Source organism: Chlorocebus sabaeus, chromosome 20 (genome assembly GCF_047675955.1).
Source record: "Chlorocebus sabaeus isolate Y175 chromosome 20, mChlSab1.0.hap1, whole genome shotgun sequence".
In the NCBI taxonomy this organism is placed as follows: domain Eukaryota; kingdom Metazoa; phylum Chordata; class Mammalia; order Primates; family Cercopithecidae; genus Chlorocebus; species Chlorocebus sabaeus.
In genome coordinates, this window is record NC_132923.1 from 118,320,442 (window position 1) to 118,343,006 (window position 22,565).

Consider the following 22,565-nt stretch of genomic DNA (forward strand, 5'->3'; position numbering starts at 1 on the left):
GAAGGTCCAAGGGAGGAGCCTCCCCTGCCCTTAGCAGAACTCCCCTGGTGGCCAAGGACATATGTCCCCACTGAAAAAGGTGTTGGAGAAATGTGTTCACAGCCGGGGAGAGGGCCAGGAGAGAGAAGGGCCGGTGGGGAAGGTTAGGGAGCCCTGGGGCTGAGGTAGGGGCAGGGCAGGAACCTAGAGTGAGGGGCAAAAAGGAGCGGGGGAATAGGATGGAAAAGGCTGATGGAAAGAAGATGGGAAATGAGTGTGGAAGAGACAGCTGCAAAGCTGCTGAGGGAACATGAATTCTGTAACAGGAGGTCTGCGTCCTGGCCCTGAGCTAACTCACTGTGACCTTGGCTCCTGGTGGCACCTGCTGGAACCTCAGACCCCATCTGCAAATAGCTACCTCATATTATACTAGCTGTTCTCCTGCATGCTTTGCATATATGAACATACTTCTCAGGCTAGTTCTATAAATCGGGAATGATTATTAACCTCACCTTACAGAAGGGGAAACAGGCAGGGAAGAGCCTGTTTGGGGTCACACAGGTAGGAAGTGACAGTGCTGGGAATTGAGCCCAGGCACTGGGATTCTGGCATGCATCTTGACCCCCCTGCTCTCCTGCCTTAATGAGCAACTTACCCTAGACAAATTATTTAAACTGCTCCGTGCCTCTGTCCCTACATCTGTAGGACAGAAATAATCATCCCAGCACTTCCTCCACAGGGATGTTATAACGACTAAATGAGATAATTCATGTAGCTGACTTAGCACAGCATGTGGCTTGTGGTAAGTGCTAAAACATTTTACTTATTACTATTTAATAATATTTGTGTAGCAATACAGACATACTGTATTACTGGTATCAATATATACTTTTAATGTACTGATAAAATGTAACCGCACAGGGAAAGCACAGCTAACCCACTGTGTGGGGGGTATGGTGAAGGAAGGCTTTGTGGAAGGGAGCCAAGTCTTAAAAAATAAGTAGGGGTGGGCTCGAGATGACAATGGGGTGCTGGAGAAGGTGTTCCAGGCCAAGGAAGCAGCAGGTACAAAGGTACAAAGGCTTGGCGGCAGAGGAGACCCTCAAAGTCAACCCCATCTCTCCTACCTGTGATCTTGCCTGGCCTCCCAGGCCCGATTGCCCAACCATCCCGGCGGCCTCCCCCCCGCAGGGGACCCCAGGGACAGGCTTGTGAAACTCTAAGTCTGCCCGCTGTATTAATTGCTAATCTCTCTCATTTTCCTTCCTTCTGTCTGCTGTACTGTCTCGTCCCCAGTCCCTGTGCTAATCAGAAAGAAGGACAAATCCAATATTTGCATTCTTTCCCACCAAGCCAGGCAGCTCTGGAAGGCTAAACCCCGGGCCTGCTGGGCTTCCCAGGAGGCAAGAAGGAGGTGTAGATGTACGACTGAGAGGCAGGCCAGCCCTGCCCACAGATCTGGAGGCTGTGACTCCTGTGTATGTACAAGTAACCCACAGAATCACTGATTCTGGGCAGGCAAGTTCCCTGCTAGCAGTTGGTCCATCTCTTTCATTGCACAGATGGGGAAACTGAGGCCCACAGCAGTAAGGCCTATATCAAGATCACATGGTGGTTTGGAGGCAGAGCCTAGAGGAAACTTGGATCTCCTGAGTTTCCAACCTGTGACCAGGCCCAGAAAGGAAATTTCCTGGGTAGAGAAACCCAGCAAGACTTCTGGAGTTCAATTTCTGTTCAGGGCAAGGAGAAGCAGAAAGGGGAACATTGTCTTAAGCTCTTACTAGATGCCAGGTATGGAACTAAGTGTTTCACATGAACAATCTCATTTAATTCTCATAAGCCTGCAAGGTGAGTGGCAGAGGCCCCATTTCACAGATGAGTAAAATGAGGCTCTGAGAGCTCATATAACTTGTCTGTGATCACACAGCAAATAAGTAGGGGAGCTAGAATTTGTTTTTGGACTTTGATTAATTTTTTTATTTATTTGAGACGAAGTCTCATTCTGTCACCCAGGCTGAAGTACAGTGAGTAGATCTCGGCTCACGGCAACCTCCGCCTCTGGGGTTCAAGCGATTCTCCTGCCTCAGCCGAGTAGCTGGGACTCCAGGCACGCAACACCACGCCCAGCTAATTTTTGTATTTTTAGTAGAGACAGGGTTTCACTATGCTGGCCAGGCTGGTCTCGAACTCCTAGCCTCAAGTGATCCGCCCACCTCGGCCTCCCAAAGTGCTGGGATTACAGGTGTGAGCCACTGCGCCCGGCCGAGGAGCTAGCATTTGAGCCCTGGTCTGTATGATCATTCCACTGTGTCCATGATGTGCCTAAATTAGTGGCTGTTTTAATATCTGCCATACCATTTGCTGCTGTCTGGTCAGCACCAACCTCCTACCCCTTCCTTTATTTATCCCTGAGTAAATCCTGTCTTCCCACTGGGACTCCTCTTCCAGGAAACCTTCTCTGACTATGCCCTCCCTTCTCTAGACTTCCTCTGGTCTCCTGTCTGACTAGAAATCACACTACATTGTCCCCAATGAATACTTTAATTTATCTCTGGGGAGGGATGAGGAGTATTGTCTCTCCAAAGTATAAGAGCAGAGACGGGCCGGGCGCGGTGGCTCAAGCCTGTAATCCCAGCACTTTGGGAGGCCGAGACGGGTGGATCACGAGGTCAGGAGATCGAGACCATCCTGGCTAACACGGTGAAACCCCATCTCTACTAAAAAAATACAAAAAACTAGCCGGGCGAGGTGGCGGGCGCCTGTAGTCCCAGCTACTCGGGAGGCTGAGCCAGGAGAATGGCGTGAACCCGGGAGGCGGAGCTTGCAGTGAGCTGAGATCTGGCCACTGCACTCCAGCCTGGGCGACAGAGCGAGACTCCGTCTCAAAAAAAAAAAAAAAAAAAAAAAAAGAGCAGAGACAGCCATGTATGTTTCTTTCTTGAGCCTCCCTCTATGCTGTTATTAAGGGCAGTGAGATAAATGAATTTGAAGGGAATCATACGTAATGATATTCAAGGGCAAACCACGTGATCAGCTGCCTCAAAATCCTCTTGAGAACAGACTGGCAGCTGCGTCTCACCAGGCCTGCTGTACGCCCGGGGGTTGTCCAACAGTTGGTGGTGGTCCATTACCTGCCAGACACCTAGTTATAACACAAGTGTCACAGCAAGATTTTGTGTGCCAAGTACTGCCATGCTGCCTGTGGTCCTACTGAAGACCATGGTTCCTGACAACAGTGATGTGTGGAAACATCTAAGGCTTCCAGGCAGGCTACCTTCCCCTTCCCCACTTGTTCATACCAGGCCTCTACTCCACCTGTGCAAAGGGGCAGAGGTCAGCTCCTGCCCACACCCTCTGGAGGTGTGGAGTTTGGATGGAAGCCGACGTTTTGCTGGTGGGCATAAAAGAGGCCCAGAGTGCCCCTCCCCTTTTTTTTTTCCTCAAGATGCAGTCTTGGTCTGTCGCCCTGGCTTGAGGGCAGTAGCGCTACCTCAGCTCACTGCAACCTCCGCCTCCTGAGTTCAAGCGATCCTCCCTCACCCAGCCTCCCAGGTAGCTGGGATTACAGGCATGCGCCACCACACCCAGTTAATTTTTGTATTTTTAGTAGAGATGGAATTTCACCATGTTGCCCAGGCTGGTCTCAGACTCCTGACCTCAAGTGATCCGCCCACCTCAGCCTCCCAAAGTGCTGGGATTACAGGCGTGAGCCACCACACCTGGCCCCAGAGTGGCCCTTGAAGGCTACCCTCCACCCACCTCTTGTTCAGACTCAGATAGGTGGGCTGAAGACCCACTATCTTCCCAGAATCCCACCTAGTTCTCTAAGAAAGGAGGCAAGTTCAGGGTTGCTCTCCCACTTCTCCCTCAATAATCCAAAGGCTCTAATGTCACCCTGAAAGCCAGGCAATATGCCAGGCCTCCCAGTTCCTAGCAGAGCCTCCTCATAGGCATGCTCCACTCCCCTCAGCAGCAGTTGGGAAAGTTCCTGATCCCGGTTTGGCCTTTCTTTCCGCGAGGGGTTTCCTCCTTCTCCCCTGCCTCCTCATTCCCCTCCACCCAGGAAAAAGGGGTGGGAAAGGCAGAGACATAAACATGAGTCTATTTTCACAGAAAAGGCTCTGCCCAGGCCGCTCCCTTGTGGGCTGGAGCTGAGGCCTCTGATGGATGTGAGCAGGTGGTTTTGTTTGGTGAGGAGCCGCCAGAGGGGAAATAACTCAGCTTTTCCCACTGAGGTGGGTTAACTGTGGACAAAAACAGAGCTGGATGTGAGAGCAGGGTCTTGGCCGGGTCTGTCTCCCCAGGTTTTGGAAGGGCTGAGGATGCCCAGGGCCAGGGACTAAAGCGACTGTCAGTTCACACTGACCACCAATTCACACTGACCATCAGTTCACACCTCCATCATGGCTGCTTACCTGAGCCTTGCAGTTCATCCCTACCCTGGGGCTGGCCTTGCCAAAAGAGCCGGAGGAAAAAGCCCTGGGGGGTTGGGGGCTGCCTGATGAGTAGAGTGGATGGGCAGCCTAACTGTTAGCCTGATGCTGTGACCAGAGGCTGTTGGATGTGGTTTGGATGGGGGCGGAGGGGCAGTCTCTGGGAGCTGGGCTCTTCCTGGGTACAGAAGGCCAGTTGGGGAGGGCAGACACTGAAAAATGTCATTCGGCTTCAGGTCCAAGAAAATCCAGCCACAGACTCCTGGCCTACTCCACAAACTGACTCCTGACTCCATACCATCACCACTGGTCATGAAGAGAAAGAGAAAGAGGGGTGTGGGGATGTGTGTTGGAGGGTGGGAGGATTACTCAGCTTTCCCCTAATCCTGGGAAAAACCACTCAGAGCCCATGTCCTTCTAACTTGAGTCAAGCACTCCTCCATCAGCTCCAACAGCCTTTCCCCTGCTTTCTGCAGAGAGGGAGTCCCCTGCACCCGGCACCTTCTCCTCCCCAGACTTAGGTCGGCAGAACACCTTACATTGCCCTGGATAGGAAACCGACTCAAGCATTGTCCAGCTAACTGAAGGGGCTCAAGGAGAGCAGGGAAGTAAAAGAAGGGAACAGAAGGAAGGGAACAGAAGGGATGGCAGTGAGGCAGAGGTGGAGGCCAGGGCACAGGTGAGGGGTGTGTGATGAGTGCACATTTAGTGAGCACCTACTTGTGCCAGGCACCTAATTTGAATTTTCCCTTAGTTCTCACAGCAACCTCTGAGAAGTAGCAATGATCACCCCTGTTTTCTGATGAGAAAAAGGAAGCCCAGAGAGGTTAAGCAAGCGGTGCCAGGGTCACACAGCAATTTAGTAAATGGTAGAAACAGAGCTCCAACTCAGGGCTGCTTGTTGGCACAGGCCGTGCAGTTTCTCCCGCTCCAGGCTTCCTTCTACCCATGGGGCCTGAAGGAGAGGCCTCCTGAGAAAGCAGAGGCCTGAAAGAGACCCTGAGAAAGCAAAGGGAGTAAGCGGGCAGCAGGAGAATCACCCAGGAAGGGAGGAGAAGGAAGGGCTGGGCGGGGCGCAGAGGAGCGCGCAGCCGGGGTTAAAGCCCCATGTTCCTACAACCCGCTAAGCCGGAGAAATGAATTCTGATCCCTCCAAAACCCAACCTTGGAAAATGTGCGAGAGAAGGGTCTCCTTTCAGGGGGGCAGGCAATCCTCCACACCTCCTCCTGACGCCCTGGTAATGCCAGGATGTCCCCAATCTGCTTTGAGGAATGGAGAGATTAAGAATAATAAAAAAATTGCAATAAAATATGTGTGAAGGAGGGGGTAATTGTGGACAAACGCAGCATTCAAATTCATTTTTCAGCTCTTTTACACACCATTTCAATCTTATTTTCTGCTTGTTAATGAGATCTTGTTGCCTGGGCCAGGCAAAACCTTCCAATATCAGGACGTAATTGCACATAATTTCCTCTTCTACCAGTGATTTGCATCAGTTTTTTTAAAATTCTGGGCTATTTAACACCCCACAATCCCCCTCCCCATCTTCCTGCCTACAAATCTCTCGCTCCCTCCTCCTTCCTCGTCCCTGGTCCAGCAAGACTCATTTTAAATGCTTATTATAAACGCAGTGTCGCCAATAAAGGGGCGGGGGCATGAAGAGGAAGTGATAGGAGAGAGAGGTAGGGAATCTCCAGTGCCCACTGTGTGAGTGGCACTGCCCAGTTCCCTAGGGCAAGTGGACTATCTTGGTCGTGTCTTGCTGAGAGTCAAGTGGTGGTGAGGTTCCTGGGTCCGGCAGACCAGAATTAGAATCCCATCTCCATCACTCACCTGCTCTGTGGCCTTCAGCAAGTGACTTGACCTCTCTGAGCCTATTTCCCCAAGAGTAGGGCTGCCATGGGGCTGGAATGACTTCAAATAAGCAAAGTGCTTACATGGGATCTGGTGTCCAGTAAGTGTGCCATTGATGGAATGTCTTTTCTTGCTGAACTGGCGGCCCAGAGATCTCAGACAATGCCAGGAAGGCAGTACTGGGCATGTGCTGTTAAAACGCACCCAGGAGACCCCATCCACAATAAATAAAGGTAAAGCCTTGAGCTTGATTTCTGTGGGTCTCAGGAGGAAAGAGGAAGCTTGGCGTTTGGGGACAGTGACTCTGAACCTGGCTCTGCCATTAATTGCCTCTGGGACCTGGGACCTCAGCTTCCCTGGATGGACCGGCAGACCAACCTCACCAGGCAGATACAACACAGTAGCATAGTGAGTTCTGGAGCCACTGTTGGAATCCTAACTCTGCCACTTGCCAGATCCTAGCACACAACCTGGCACTTGGGAGAGGCTCCGTAAATGTGCGTTAGGTGACTGGATGGATGGGGACCCTGGACAAGGAAGGTTTCCTTATCTGTAAAACGAGGATCACAAGGTAACAGCCAAGAGTCAAGGAGGGCAAGTGGGTCAGCATTCAGGCCCATCGGGACCTGGCCTGCTGTAAGCATGATCTCTGCCATTGCTGTCGCCGTGATTACTAAAGACACAGGCTGGACGGGAGATAAGGGTATTGAGAAGCAGGAAAGGACAGAGAGGCTGGTTGGTTGTGATTGTGGTCGTGTGGTTAACTGCATGCTTAGAGAATATTCTTCATTAGATCAGCATGTGGAGGAATTGTAAATATGTAAATCCCTTTATGGGTTCCTTCATTTTAAGCTCCAGAAAGGAACAAAGGAGACGATGAGCGTGGGACATTATGAAAGAGCACCAGGAGCGGTGCTGGCAAGACCAATGCGCCTTCCACGAGGCCGTGGCAGGCGCCCTCCAGACCCCAGCCAAGGGTGCCGCTAACCCAACGGTGTGATTTTCACAAAATCTGGGGGAGGCTGGGCCCTCTCTGGGCCTCAGTTTCCACTTACTCTGATATAGTTGACATCTTAAAAAGGTTGGGACATGAGGAAGTTCCAGCTAACCACACCTCCCAGCCCCACCTGGCACATACCACGTGGGCCCTGAGGAAGCCTCCAGCCCAAGGCACCCTGTCTGCAGCCTTCAACCCAAAGGACCCTCCAAACTGGCAGAAATTTTCTCCTGGTTCTTTGCTTGGGATCTCAGCCTGCCAAGAACTGCAGCTCTGAATGACTTTCTGATGCCTGTCTCCCCCACCTGTCTCTTGGAGCTGTGCTTCCACCATCAGACTAAGGCATCTAAGGATGAGGGGTCTGTCTCTTCCATCAGACTATGAGCTCCTGAAGACACGGGCTGTGTCTTCCCCACCAGGCTGGAGACCCCTGAAGGGCCTGTCTTATGTTCTCCTTTCTACCTGTGGCCACTGCCCCTAAGCGCCTGGCCTGCTTGGGATTCCTAGACAGGGGCTGGTATGAAGGGATCAATCTGCAGGTGACACATTATTCAAAGTCAGTCACATTACAAAAGGTTCCTTTCGTCCTAAGTTGTTTTATGTTTTTAATTAATTAATTAATTTTGAGACAGGGTCTCACGCTGGCGCCCAGTGGCACAATCACAGCTCACTGCAGCCTCAACCTCCCAGGGTCAGTCGATCCTCCCACTGCAGCCTCCCTAGTAGCTGGGACCACAGGCTCGCCCCACCGTATCTGGCTAATTTTTAAATTTTTTTTTGCAGCGACTTGGTTTCGCTCTGTTGCTCAGGCTGGTCTTGATCTCCTGACCTCAAGTGATCCTCCCACCTCGGCCTCCCGAAGTGCTGGGATTATAGGCGTGAGCCACGGCGCCCCACCTCTAAGTGGTTTTTTAACAGTCATTGTCCAAGTAACTGGCCCTCAGCCCAGAGCAAAGGGGAGAGAGTAGGCTGGGGGTTGCGGGTGGTCTATGATCCTAACCCCAGATGAACCTCATCAGGAATGAGGTCTCACAAGCAGGATTCCTTTTCCCTACATCTCTTCAGAAGGACCCAGTGCACAAAGCCAGGGACATCCATGTGCTGAGTGCCCAATCCCTAATCCCTTTTAGGCCAGGGCTTGGGCGGGTAGGGGAGACAATGAGGGAACCAAGCCTCAAGGGTATCTAAACTTCTTGAAAGGCATTTGCCCATATAACAGCTCTGCCCACTGGTCCCTAACCTGAGGTCATTGGCCTCAGTTTTCTCATCCACCACGTGAGTCAAATGAGCTCTTTCCTCCACCAAGCTGAAGGGGGTGGCTTCCCTAGACGGTTTCTTCTTGCACCAGCCAGTCTCTAAAAGAGTGCAAGTGTGGGCATTTCTGAGAGGCAGGAAGACAGAACAAGTAACTAAGATTCAAGCTCTAGGTCTGGCACAGTGGCTCACACCTGTAATCCTAACACTTTGGGAGGCTGAGGTGGGTGGATCACTTGAGGTCAGGAGTTCAAGATCAGCCTGGCCAACATGGTGAAATCCTGTCTCTACTAAAAATACAAAAAAATTAGCTGGGCGTGGTGGCACATGCCTGTAGCCCCAGCTACTCTGGAGGCCGAGGCAGGAAAATTGCTTGAACCTGGGAGTAAGCAGCGGTTGCAATGAGCCAAGATCACGCCACTGCACTCCAGCCTGGGCGACAGAGTGAAACCCTATCTCAGAAAAAAAAAAAAAAAAGAAAGAAAGAAAAAGAAAAAGGAAAAAGAAAAAGAAAAGGAAACAAAAGAAAAAGATTTCAGGCTCTAAAGACATGGGTTTGAATCCTGGCTCTACCCTTTAAGTGGATTAATATGTGTAAAACACCGAGAGTAGGATCTGAAGGTTAGAAGGGCTCCAGAAAATTCAGCTGTCCTTGTCAACACTGGTATTAAACATACTGCATGCCTTTTAAACTTATATTTGTTGTCTGTCTGACCCCGTTGTACTGTCACCTCCACTGGGACAATATAAGGGTCTTCCTCTCATGTTCACTGATTTATCCCAAGTGCCTAGAACAGTGCCTGGCACATAGTAGGTACTCTATAAATATTCATTATGTTAGTGACCCCCTTCCAAGCCAGGGGGCATGTGCAGAGATGAGATGAGTAAATGGCCTTTCCTTGAGATTCTGCATGGAGTCCCTGATGTTCCGTGGTCCCCACTTCCCAGGCTGGGTTTGAGACAAGGGACTTGGGTCAAGCCACTGGACGAGGCACATCTTCTTCACAGTAGTAGCAAGCTGGCCAGCGTGATGCACAGCTAGCTTATCCCGAGTCTCCCCCCCAGGTGCTCGGTAGAGCCACAGCTTCATCCTCCTGTGTAAGCCCCTTTGGCTTCTGTAAGAACAAAAATTCCGGCCGGGTGCAGTGGCTCACGCCTGTAATACCAGCACTTTGGGAGGCCAAGGTGGGCGGATCACCTGAGTTCAGGAGTTCAAGACCAGCCTGGTCAACATGGCAAAACCCCGTCTCTACTAAATATACAAAAATTAGTCAGACGTGGTGGCGGGCACCTGTAATCCCAGCTACTCAGGAGGCTAAGACAGGAGAATTGCTTGAACCCAGGAGGCGGAGGTTGCAGTGAGCCAATATCGTGCCACTGCACTCCAGCCTGGGCAACAGAGTAAGACTCTGTTTAAAAAAAAAAAAAAAAATAGAGAGAGAAAAGAAAAGAAAAAAAATCCTTCCAGTTTTGAGGTCCACAGATATCTGGGCAATGTGTCAGAGACCTGCCGTCCTGGGGAAAGGAAGGGACAGTGTGCCAACCCCACAGCCCAGAGGGGAAGCCTATCCTGTCCCTCCTGCCCAGGTGAGCTATAGAGAAGCCAGTCCTGTTGGGAAGAGAGGATGTGGGAGGCAGATCTGTCCTTACAGGGCGTCTCCCTATAGATCCTTATGCACAGAGGATTCCTGGCCCCAGGACCACAGTGATGTGCTGATGGTGTCAAGTCCACCTGCCCAGACTGAGGCGGGAGGGCAGTGGGAGTCGGAGCCTAGCAAGCCCGGGAGCTTTTGTACAAGACCCAGAAACTCCGCCCCGCTCGCTGCACCCATCCTTCAGGAAGTGCTCCCAGCTTAACCTCTGCAGTTTCCATGCACAGAAGCACACACGGCCTGCCCTGCTGCCCCTGCACCCGCCCTCCTCCAGCAGCTGTTCACCTCCTGGTCCCCTCTGCCCCTGTCAGACCCTCCATCTGTCATCACACCTTTGATGGGAGCCTCTGAGCTTCTTCAATTCATCATGTCAGTCTCCCGGCCCTGAGGAATGGGCTGGAGGCCTCCTGAGGGTCTCTTGCCTTTAGCTTCAGTGAAATTCTAGGCTGGGTGGAGGGCTGGGGGTCCAACTTAGGAACTTCCAGGAAAGGGTGAAAAACACCTCTTCCAACTCTGAAGCCTCGTAGCCATGGGGGAGAGGCTCCCCCTTGATCCACTGGTCACACCAATGGGTCAGTTTCCCATCCCTGACCCACACGCTGGAGGCCTGGGCCCCCTTATTTGCTAAGTCTCTCTTTTGTCTTGTGACAGTCCTGTGTTGGGGATAAACCTCAGCCCACAGTGAGACAAGGAGGGCTGGGAAAAGCGGTGGTCACAGAGTCAGGTGCCCCAGATTCTCAACCCTGGCCAGGCCAATGTGCACCGGGGCCCTCTATCTCCAAAGCAAGACAGCCACGCACAGAACCCCCAAGACCCTCTTCAGCTTTCTAAGGACACTCCTCCAAATTTGTTTTGTACCACCAAGCTGCGCCTGGACCCCATTCTTGGGTGTGGACACCTTGGATCTCTGCAGTGTCCTTCCCCAGCCAGCTCAGGGATCCTGTTGTGACTCATCTCAAGGGCTCTGGAACTTACTCAAGGGCTCTGGAAGGTTAGCACTAATGAGATGGAGGCCATGACCTTGAACCCCAAAGAGGCCAACTGGGGTCCCCAGGGAAGACATTCTGGTTGACAGGCTGTATTCCACGTGCAGGGTTTAGTTCACCTGGGATCCCAGCAAGAGAGTGGGGTGGTCTGGTGAGGACAAGGTCAGCCAAGTAAGTGGCATCACCCTTCATACTGCGGACCCTGAGAGGGCTTGATGCGTCACCATTAGGAGCTCTGCAGGCAGCTGCCTACAGGTACTGGGCACTCACGCTGTGTCGGACCTGAACTGAGTGCCTTCCACAGATCATCTCATTCAATTCTCAGCAACCTTGGGAGGCAAATACTGGGATTATCTCCATTTCATGGATGTGAAAATTGAGGCATAGAAAGGGGAAGGGACTTACTCAAGGGTTTCCCCATAAATCAACGATGGAGCTGAAATGCAATTAACCCTCAACTACACAAATTAATGGAGGCAAACAGAAATGAATCCAGACAAGCAGAAAATTAACAATCTTGGGAATGTTTCAGACCAAGGTTTTTTGTTTTTTTTTTTAAATTTACTGTAAGGGCCTGACAGTAAACATTTCAGACTTTGTGGGCCACATGAGCTCTCTTTTTATTTATTTATTTATTTATTTATTTATTTATTTATTTATTTGAGAGACAGTCTCACTCTGTCACCCAGACTGGAGTGCAATGGTGCAATCTTGGCTCACTGCAACCTCTGCCTCCCGGGTTCAAGCAATTCTCCTGCCTCAGCTTCCGAGTAGCTAAAATCACAGGCACCTGCCATCATGCCTGGCTAATTTCTGTATTTTTGTAGAGACGGAGTTTCACCATGTTGGCCAAGCTGGTCTTGAACTCCTGACCTCAGGTGATCCACCTGCCTCGGCTTCCCAAAGTGTTGGCATTACAGGTGTGAGCCACCACCCTTGGCCTTATATGATCTCTTTTAAAACTACTCAGTTCTGCTGTGGTGGCACAAAAGCCACCATAAATAAATGGACATGGCTGTATTCCAATAAAACTTTATTTACAAAAAACAGCGAGCTGGACGGACATGGCCTGCAGGATGTAGCTTGCTGGCCTTCTTTGAATTTCTTTTTATTTTCCTTCTAGGTAATGGATTTCCCATATTAATCACATTGTCCTGGCACTGGGAGGGCCAGAGAACTAACATTTACTTGGCACTGATTTCGTGCCAGGCTCTAGGCTAGGTGCTCTGACCTGTTAGCATACTGAATGCGGCAAGCACCCCTTGTTGAGAGGGTAGTTACAGGCTGTGTTTAATGGGGGTTAAACTGAGGCTCACAGATGCTGACTTGCCTCAGACCCTCCTGAGCAGTAGAGCTGGGATTTAGACCCACGCCACAGCCTTCCCTGATCTGAAGAGCCACACTATGGCCACACTATGGCTCTTCAGATCAGTTTGCATCACGTGCAGCGGATTCTCACCGCAGACATGTGGCAGGGGACACTTCATCCCTTCCCCCACGGATATTTGGGAGCCTGCTGAAGCTACAAAAAAAATGAGCCCATCACTTCCTCAAGTTCATTGGGACTTCTGGCATCATCAAGTCCTGTTCCCCAAACTCACCGAATACCACCATCAACGCCCACATTATCTCTCTGACTTCATCCAGAGCAGGTCCTGTGACTTCTAACAGCACCCCGAGGCAATGAGTGACTTAACCAATCACACAGGAGCAAACAGAATTCCAATGACCAATCAGGGTAAAGTTACCGGCCCAGAACCCCATCCACAATTCTCTCCACCAATAGGACATGGTCCTGCCTTTCAGGAATTGGTCAGTCCTGGTGAAAAGCCAAGAGCTCAGGGCAGAATCCAGGAATTCCTGATTCTAGAACAGTCAGCCTCCTACAGGAAAGAGCGCAAGGCTTCCACCCACGTGCTATCTGCAAATGTCTGACTTTTTAGTGGCGGTGGGACCCTGGGTGCTGGGCTGAGGCCACCTACCTGAGGAGACAGGCCGTTGCTGACCGGGTTCATGTGGTTGGAGGGCGCCGCCGGATTCATGAAGCTGTCGGAGTAGCTGGAGAAGCTGTGGCGGGCTCCGTAGGCAGAGCTAGTGTCGGCGGCTGCAGCCGCTGCAGCCAGCCCGCTCTGGTGCATGGTGGACGGTGGCAGGGGCTGGGGCCGGTGCACAGTGCTGCCCCCATCTGTAGAGAGACCCAAGAGAGGTCCTAAGCAAGTGACCTCATCCTGGACCCTGGGCCTCCGAGAGCAGAAGGCAAGCCTTGAGCCTCCTCCTCCCAGTCTCCATTCCTTGGAGGGAAGGGACCACCCTCTCATGCTACCTGGGATGAGACAAGCTAGCTCCTGGGCAGGGCACTGGGCACTGGCCAGGTCTTGACTAACAACCCGACATTCCAGACAACCCCTAAATAGATGCACACCAGCCCCTGTTGCTCGGTGCTTGGCACACAATAGGTACTCAATAAATGTCAACTGGGCTGAAAGCCAAACCTTGATGGGGACTCTGTTAATCTACCCGGTCTGTTTTGTTATGTGAGCATCAACCACTTGCCAGGTGCTATTACAAATGCTGCCTAAGGGTGTGAAGCAAGACTATAAATCCCATTTTACAGATGAAGAAACCAAGGCTTGGTGGGCTTGGGACACTCACACAAGATGACCACGCTAGTGAGTGATGGGACCAGGATTTGAATGGCCTAAATTCGGAGCCATCTCTGTACTTTGCTGCTAGGATATTATTCGGCTCTCTCTGGGCCCCTCTGTGCAGCTTTGCTGGGACTGGGACCCTCAGCACTGGTTCAATTTATCTTACCAAGTCACAGCGGTGGTGGAGGGGCTCTTTGACTCTCTCCTTGGCCTCCAGAACTCCAGCCTGCCAGTCATTTAAAAGGAGGCTTTATGAGGTAGCTATCTTTTTTAAATTTAATTTTTTTTTTTTTTTTTGGAGATGGAGTCTTGCTTTGTCACCCAGGCTGGAGTGTAGTGGTGTGATCTGGGCTCACGGCAACCTCTGCCTCCTGGGTTCAAGCGATTCTCCTGCCTCAGCCTCCCGAGTAGCTGGGATTACAGATGTATGCCACTATGCCCAGCTAATTTTTTTTTTTTTTTTTTTTTTGTATTTTTAGTAGAGACGGAGTTTCACATGTTGGCCAGGCTGGTCTCTAACTCCTGGCCTCAAGAGATCTGCCCACCTTGGCCTCCCAAAGTGCTGGGAGACTGTAGTTCTGAGCCACTGCGCCCAGCCCATGAGGCCAATATCAAATAGTGGTATTCCTAGTGTGTGCTGGGACAGGGCATGGGGGGTGACAGAATGAGCAAGGTCCGGTGAGTTTCGGGGGAGGGAACCTTTCTTCCCCTACAAGGTTCACCTTCTCTCCTGGGACCAGCCTTTCCTTTCCTCTCCCAAGGCCCCTCTGATACCTTAGCCTCTCCCACCCACTCACCTTCTTCCCTCTGTCTACTCCTTTTCAAGCCTAGAAGGGAATCTTATACTTCAAGCCACTGGGAGAACTGGGCCCAAGTGAGGCCTCCTTCCCAGGCAGACCTCAGGGTTCTGACCCGGCTCAGCCCAGCCAGGCCTAGGGCTGTTCACCCCAGAGTGGGGGGAATCCCTCGGAGGGAGCTTTCTCCGGTCCTCAAAGGAGACCCTGACCTTTATTCCATCTTTGAAAACGGATCTTTTGAGAGAGAGGCAAGAAAATAAGGTCCCAGCGAATTATATAAGCCCCTTTGTAAATTGTTTTTTTTGTAATAGGTTGGAGACCAACATAATCTAAAAACAAAATGATTCCAACATGATTCCAACATCCTCCCAACAAGTACACACGTATGTGCACACACTCATGCACTCATGCACATACTCTCACATGCACACACTCGTGTACACGCACCAACACTCATGTATGCACACACGCACACACTCATGCATGCACTCACACGCACGCACTCATGCACACACTCAGCTACGCACATGCACACACATGCATGCACTCACACGCACACACTCATGCACACACTCATGCATGCACACGCACACACTCATGTGCACCCTCACACGCACACACTCATGCATGCACACGCACACACTCATGCACACCCTCACACGCACACACTCATGCACACACTCAGGCATGCACACGCACACACTCATGCACGCAGTCACATGTACACACTCATATGCACTCACATGCACACCCCACACGCACACACTCATGCACACATGCACTCACACACACACACACTCATGCACACACTCACACACACATGTACTCATGTCACTCTCTCATTTTAAAAACTCAAAGAGTGTGACTGCATGGTCCCAAAGTCCCTGGAGAATCTGGCCCTTTCCTTCCAAAGCAGGTCAGCCCAGTGTCCTGTGCTCCAAATCCTCGCTGCTCAAAGCCTGGTCCATGCCCCACTAGCCTGGGCATCCCCAGGGGGATTTTTAGAAGTGCAGAATCTCGAGCCCCACCCAGACCAGCATTTTAGTAACATCCCTGGGAGATCCATGGTACCATTTGAGAAGCTCAGTTCTAAACAGGTGCACAGGGGCTGCCTTGGGGACCCCACCTGGCTGCTCTGTGTTAGGGCCAAGAATTTCAAGGGCAGGATTGCATCTTTTTTCTCTTAATAGCTTGCTTACATGAAAGTAAGAAATGATCATTAAAAAAGAGTCTTTGTAAGTGGAAGTAAAGAAAGAAGGGAAGGGGTACCACTGCGATGGCAGGATGGGGCTGGGATACTCACCTTGGGAGATGGTGGTGGTGGGGTAGGTGGAGTCCGGCAGCTGGTAGGGGGGCAGCGTGGGCATGCCAGTGGGCGGGAAGCCTCCTGGCAGAAGGTGGTTGAATGCCGCCAGCTGGTTGGCTCCTGCCTGCTTACGCCAACGGGCGCGGCGGTTACTGAACCAGACCTGGGGGATGGAGAGCAGAGAATGGAGACCCCTCGGCCAGGTTCCTGGCAGAGAGCTGCAACACATCTAGACCCAGTTGCCCGAGCCATCGCCCTCTGATCCAGCCAGCATCCTCCTGCAGGGAGGGAAATCTCCAGCGTTGTGCAGCGTGGGACGGTTTGCAAAGTGTTTTCCTAGATATGACCCCATTCTGCCCTCACAACCACCAGTGAGGGGATTCTAGAGTATCCCCATTTTAAAGATGAGGAAACTGAGACCCAGAGAAAGTGGGTGACTTGTCCATGGGCCAGGTTGAGTCAGTGGCCCAGCCAGTCCTGTGTGGCTCTCAGGCCAGTACTCTTTCCTCTACAGCTGCTCCTTCCTGGAGGGATGCTGGTGCCCTGCTTGACCACCTCCTCCAGGAAGCCCCCCAGGAGGAAGCCACACATCTGCAACCCACCTGAATGAGACCTGCACTTCAGACCCAGATGTGCAAGCCAGGTTCTTTGTCTGGAGACTGAGGCCCTACTTTGCTTACATACCCTGGGCCTCCTTGAAATGGGAAACACACACACACACATACACACGGATTTATCAAACATTAGTGGGATAATAACCTAACATCTTTGTCTCCCTTTCCTGTGCTGGCGTTTCACGTGTCAATCCATACATAGACCCATGAGATGTATTCTCCTATCCCCATTTTACAGAGGGGGAAACCAAGGCTCACAGAGGTCAAGTTGCTTGCCCAGGTCCACCTAGCTGATCTGTGTTGGAGCTGCGATTCAAACTTAGAATCAGTCTGGCTTTCTAGAGCTCAGTTATCTGGATTTGCAAGTTTCCTGGGACAGGTCAGAGAAAGGAGAATGAGGGTGCACACTGGGGCTGCTGTGAGGGGGTTCTTTTCCACCCTGAGTCTTGCACATGCTGTTCCCTCTCACCTGGACACTTTTCCTGCAGCTGGCTCTTTGGCCTTCAGAGCTCAGCTGAAATGCTTCTTCCTACTCCAACTCCTTAATTGCCACATCTAAGGTGGGTTCAGGTAGGTTCTCTGCCTTCTCTCAGGGGGCCTCCTGCCTGTGTGCTTCCCCACAGGAGCAATGATTCTGTGTGCCTGTTTCTTGGCTGTGCTGCTCCTAATGTCCCCCTTTGGCCCAAGCTCCATGGGGCAGAGGCCATGCATTCCTTGCCCAATGCCTGGAGCTCAGTAAGTGTTCAAGGAATATTTGCCGAATGAATGAAGGAGTGAATGATGAATGAATGAATGAATGAATGAACAAGGGGAGGCAGGATTGGCTCTGGGGTGTCTTTGCTGGGGCTGGGGCCACAGGCTTGGTTGTGTCCCATCCTGATGGGGAGTGAAGGCCGCAACCTCCCCTGGCACCTGATCACCTAAGACCCCCAAATCTCTGTACCATCTCTACCGAGATGGGGGAGCGGAGTGCAGCTGGGTGGAGGGCACTTATGTGCCCCTAGAGTCATCCCTCCCAGGTGGGAAAAGCAGCGTTCAGCTTGGCAGGCTGGATCAACAAGAACTGCCAGCTCTGACCTGTTTAGATTTCACAGAGAAAGGAGAGGAGGCAGCCAAGCCTGAAGGGAAAACGACTGGCTCCCAAAGGATTCAAAGCCCTGGCTTCTCCCCACTTCTGCAGGGTGCTGAGGGCTTCCCCAGGGCATCCTGGAGTGGGAGGGATGCCGGAGAGGGAACCCTGCAAGGAATGGGCCTTGCCTCTGAGCTCCCAGGCTCTGCGGGAAGGGTGTGGGGAGGTCTTTGTACTAATTCAGTGTTTCCCAAAGAGTGGGCCTCCTGCCACGGCTCCCTGTTGGAGAAACAGAATTCAATAACCTGGACATGAGGATGGGAAAGTTATTCCTTCCACTTCTGTCCCAGGCCTCCTGGGCATGGAGAAGGGGGGAAGAGGGGTCTCAGTTTGGTGCTAATGCATCCTCAGCGCCTTTCTAACCTGTGCTAATGTCCCTTCTGAACACAGGGAGAGCAGGCATTTGCAGGTGACATTTTCCTGAAAGGCTTTAATCATATTGTTTTGTTTTCCTTTGTGTGTTTTGTGTGTGTGTGTGTGTGTATGTGTGTGTTTTAACAATCGTCTTCCCTTCACGGGAGTGTTGTGCATTTTTATTTTAAAACACATTGATTTCGTTGAAAAGTAAATAACAATATAGATAATATGTGAACGTGGCGAACATCTTGGGTGGGTGGGATAATGACGGGCGTTTGGGATGCGCCACTCTAGTTTGTTATGTAGCAGCTGGTCCTTAGGTGCCGCTCGTCTTTTCCTCAAAAAAAGAACGCTGAATAAAGTTGGATGGATGCATTCTTCCTCCTTCCCTTCCCTTCTCATCCCTTCCCTTTCTTTTCCTACTCTTCCCTTCCTTCTTTACTTCCCATCTTCCCATCTCAAACTTTTACTGGGAGTCCTGTCTGTGCCAAGCAAGACAGGCTAGAGAGATGGACAGGACCCAGCTGTCCATCAAGCTGCCCTTTGCCTGGGCACGAGTCAAAGAGCAGCTGCTTTTCAGTGCAGTAAACTCAGATGGGGTGACATGCAAGGTTGGATAAGGAGCTCAGAGGAGGGGCTTCCAACTTTGCCTCTCAGAATCCAGGAGGACTTCCTGGAGGAGAGGGCATGCCTTTGTTGCCAATTCTGTCATCTCGTCTTCCTTCATTGTCCTATGTCCCTAGATACACATCCCTCCCAGTAGGCAACTCCCTTCTCACCAAGTGTAACAGGATGGTTGAGAGCAGGGATTCTGGAGTCAACTGCCTGGGATGGACTTCTGCCTCTAACTCCTAAGATGGGAAAATTTTTGTTATCCCTCTGTGCCTCAGTTTCTTCACAAAATGGGGCTAATAACAGCCACCTCCTAGGTGGTTCTGGACCTCAAATGAGTTAGCACAGGCAACATGCTTAGAACAGCGTCAGCCACAGGTAAGTATCATTCTGCTGGAGACCCTCTGGGATGGCTGAGCTGGAAGGATCTCCGCCAGCGTCTCGTGTGAGCTGCCCATTTACAGAGGGGGAAACAAATGCTCTAAGAGGGACAGTGACAACCCCAGCACCCTACCCAGAATCTCTGCTCACGACTGAGTTCTTTGAAAGCAGGGGCTGGGTTTTATTCTTCATTTCTGATCCTTCTCTCAATACCCTGCACTGGGAGTAGGGTAGAGTGGATGCCATCTGGGTACTGAGTCTAATACTCCATCTGGTCCTTCTCTTTATGTAGCACAGAGGAAACGAACCTGAGCAGATAGACTTGGGTCCAGTACAGTCACTTTGAACTGTATCCTTTTTTTAACTTTTAGTTTTTGTGGCTACATAGTAGGCATGCATATTTATAGGACAGAGGGGTTCTTTGATATAGGCATATAACATATAATAATCACATCAGGGGTAAATGGGGTATCCATCACCTTAAGCATTTACCCTTTGTGTTACAAACGGTCCGATTATACTCGTTATTTTTAAAGGTATAATGAAATTATTATTGATTATAGTCACCCTATTGTGTTATCAAATACAAATACATTTTCTTCATCCTTATTCCTTTTTTGAACCCATTAACTATCCTCACTTCTCCCCCTTCCTCCCACTACCTGCCCCAGCCTCTGGTAACCATCCTTCTACTCTCTATCTCCATAAGTTCAATTGCCTTAATTTTTAGCTCTCACAAATAAATGAGAACATGTGAAGTTTGTCTTTCTGTGCCTGACTTATTTCACTGAACATAATGACCTCCAGTTCCATCCATGTTGTTGAAAAGGACAGGATCTCATTCTTTTTTATGACTGAATAGTACTCACTGTGTATATGTATAACTGTGCTTCAGGAAGTTACTTTCCTTAGCTAAATCTCAGCTTTCTCACCTGCAAAATGGAGGGAAGAATCACACATACCCCGCAGGGTCATGGTGAGAATTAATAAAGATAACATACGTAGGCTGGTGAGCCATCATGCCTGGCACATAAGAAATGCACCATGAAGGCCAGGTGCAGTGGCTCACGCCTGTAAGCCCAGCACTTTGGGAGGCTGAGGCAGGCGGATCACCTGAGGTCAGGAGTTCAAGACCAGCCTGGCCAACATGGCAAAACCCTGTCTCTATTAAAAATACAAAAAAATTAGCCAGGAGTGGTGGCGGGCACCTGTAATCCCAGCTACTTGGGAGGCTGAGGCAGGAGAATTGTTTGAAACTGGGAGGCGGAGGTTGCAGTGAGCCGAGACTGTGCCATTGCACTCCAGCCTGGGTGACAGAGTGAAACTCTGTCTCAAAATAAAAAAAAAAATAAAAAAAAAAGGAAAAAAAAAAAAGAAATGCACCATGAATGCTACCTAGTGTTATTAAGAGATTCAGTATAAGTTGTTAATTAGTGAAATTCCTGTAGTGCCTCCACGATGGGATTTCTGTTAAGAACATCCCACCCCAACCCCAAGCAAAGAGCAGGGTTCCAAGGACCATAAAGTAAAGAGGTGCTGCACACAGCCTTCGTTTCCTGGTGCTGATCATCTGAAGGATGGGGAAGTCATCACAGGCAGTCGTGGGAAAGGCCATGGGGTGTGATCTTGGGACCTATCAGCCCTACAGCCTCTGTTTCTAGAAGAAATTCACAGGCTCAGGGTTGTGGCACCCTGGAAAAAATGGATCTGTTCACCTCTAAGGAAGATATATGCGTCACTCCAGAGAAAGGAGTGATGGGTCTCCAGGCATGGGTTCTCCTGCCTGATACCCCCTTGGCTGCCCTTCACGTGGCTCTGGCCTTCTCCTGGCTGAGGCAGACGTGTTACAGGCACTGGTAACATCCAGCAGGCTTCAAGCAGAGGCTCCCGGCCCCCGCAGTGAAGCAGGGCTTGAGGGAGCCAGAGAGGAAAACAGGCCACTCTTTGGTGACCAGACCCCCGCCTGACATCATGTTTACCTGCGCATGTGTTTATGAGAATGCCAGCTTCAAGTCGGCAGAGCTTTCTGCCCAGTGAATCCCCAATGCCTAGAACCGTGCCTGGCATACAGCAAAGACTCCATAAATGACTGCTGGGTGAATGTACCTGGAGCTGCAAAGGTGGCTAGTGTTGGAGCTGCCAAGAACAGGCAGCGTTTTAGTAAGAACAACTCCCATTTATGCCACTTCTGTGTGCAAGTACTTCCTCTTTTTTTTTTTTTTTTTTAACATGTAATCATTTAATCCTCAGAGCACGGCAGACATTATTATCATCATCTTGCAGGTGAGAGATGGGTGGAGTGTGGAGAGGGTAAGAGATGGAGCTGGAATCCACATCTAGGTATTCGGCTCCAAGCCCGCCCCGAGCCAATCCACCAACCCACCCATCTCCCAGGTCCGCTGAGATGAGATATTATAGGATTGCAAAATCCCAGAACCACAAACCTTTAGAATCAAAGACCAAGACCTAAAATGTATGAAGCCATACAATCTAAGCAGTACTCAGGGGACTTTGAGGTCATAACTCAAAGACCTCAGGGTCCCTGATTGACCGGACATTGCGTTTTTGTTTGAACACTTCTGGTAATGGGAATCTCATCACCTCACAAAGCATCCCTGATTGTCAATAAGTAACGATCCTAGAAATGCAAGGGTCTTAGTGATTGTTGAGTTCCATCCCCTTATTAGCAGATAGGAAACGAAGTCTCAGGAAAGGAAATTGACCTGGTGAAGGTGGCACAGCTGACCAAAGGCAGGAACCCTGAGCCCTCAGTCTTGAGCTCTTTCCTGCAGACCTTATTCGACTTTAGATGCTCCTCTCTTGACCCTGGCCCTGGGCTTACCCTTTGGGGACTCTCAGAGCAGCTATGTCCTTCAAGTCTCCTCTTCTCCTGGCTAAACGTTTATTTTATTTTATTTAATTATTATTATTATTATTTTATTTTTTATTTTTTGAGACAGAGTTTTGCTCTTGTTGCCCAGGCTGGAGTGCAATGGCATGATCTTGGCTCACTGCAACCTCTGCCTCCCGGGTTCAAGCAATTCTCCTGCCTCAGTCTCCCGAGTAGCTGGGATTACAGGCATGTGCCACCACACTGGGCTAATTTTGTATTTTTAGTAAAGATGGGGTTTCTCCATGTTGGTCAGGCTGGTCTCAAACTCCTGACCTCAGGTGATCCACCTGCCTCAGCCTCCCAAAGGGCTGGGATTACAGGCGTGAGCCACTATGCCTGGCCGTTTATTCTTTAAAAACTCAACATTTTTTGTTCCTTCTCTGAGAAAGCTCTCAGGCCAAGTGGGGAGATCCAGCCCTGCCCTGGGAGAGATTCTGGTCTAATGAGGAGTCCCTGCCCTGACCCAGAGGGAGCTCCCTGCACTGGGGAAGCATAGAGTATGACAGGAAGTCAACAAGCAGGAGGTAGGCCCCACCCCCTCAGGATGGCTTTGCCTGGGCTCTGGCTGCCTCTCCATTCCCAGACCCCCTCCCTCCATGGACCTTGAGTGACACCTGTTTCTGAGTCCCCTGGGCCAATAAAAGCACTGCTCTGACAGCCAGGAAATTTTAC

General features: G+C 50.7%; 1 protein-coding gene across 6 annotated transcripts in view; it reads right to left on the bottom strand.

Moving 5' to 3' along the window:
* Positions 1-22,565, bottom strand: part of PAX7 (paired box 7) — a 118,857-nt gene that overhangs the window by 32,491 nt on the left and 63,801 nt on the right. For all 6 annotated transcript variants that reach the window (XM_007980289.3, XM_007980287.3, XM_007980288.3 and 3 more), the window contains exons 6-7: positions 15,905-16,070; positions 13,139-13,341 (exon numbers count right to left, since the gene is read on the bottom strand). In XM_007980289.3, coding sequence (XP_007978480.2) covers positions 13,139-13,341; positions 15,905-16,070 — 369 coding nt within the window. The remainder of the gene's footprint in view (positions 1-13,138; positions 13,342-15,904; positions 16,071-22,565) is intronic.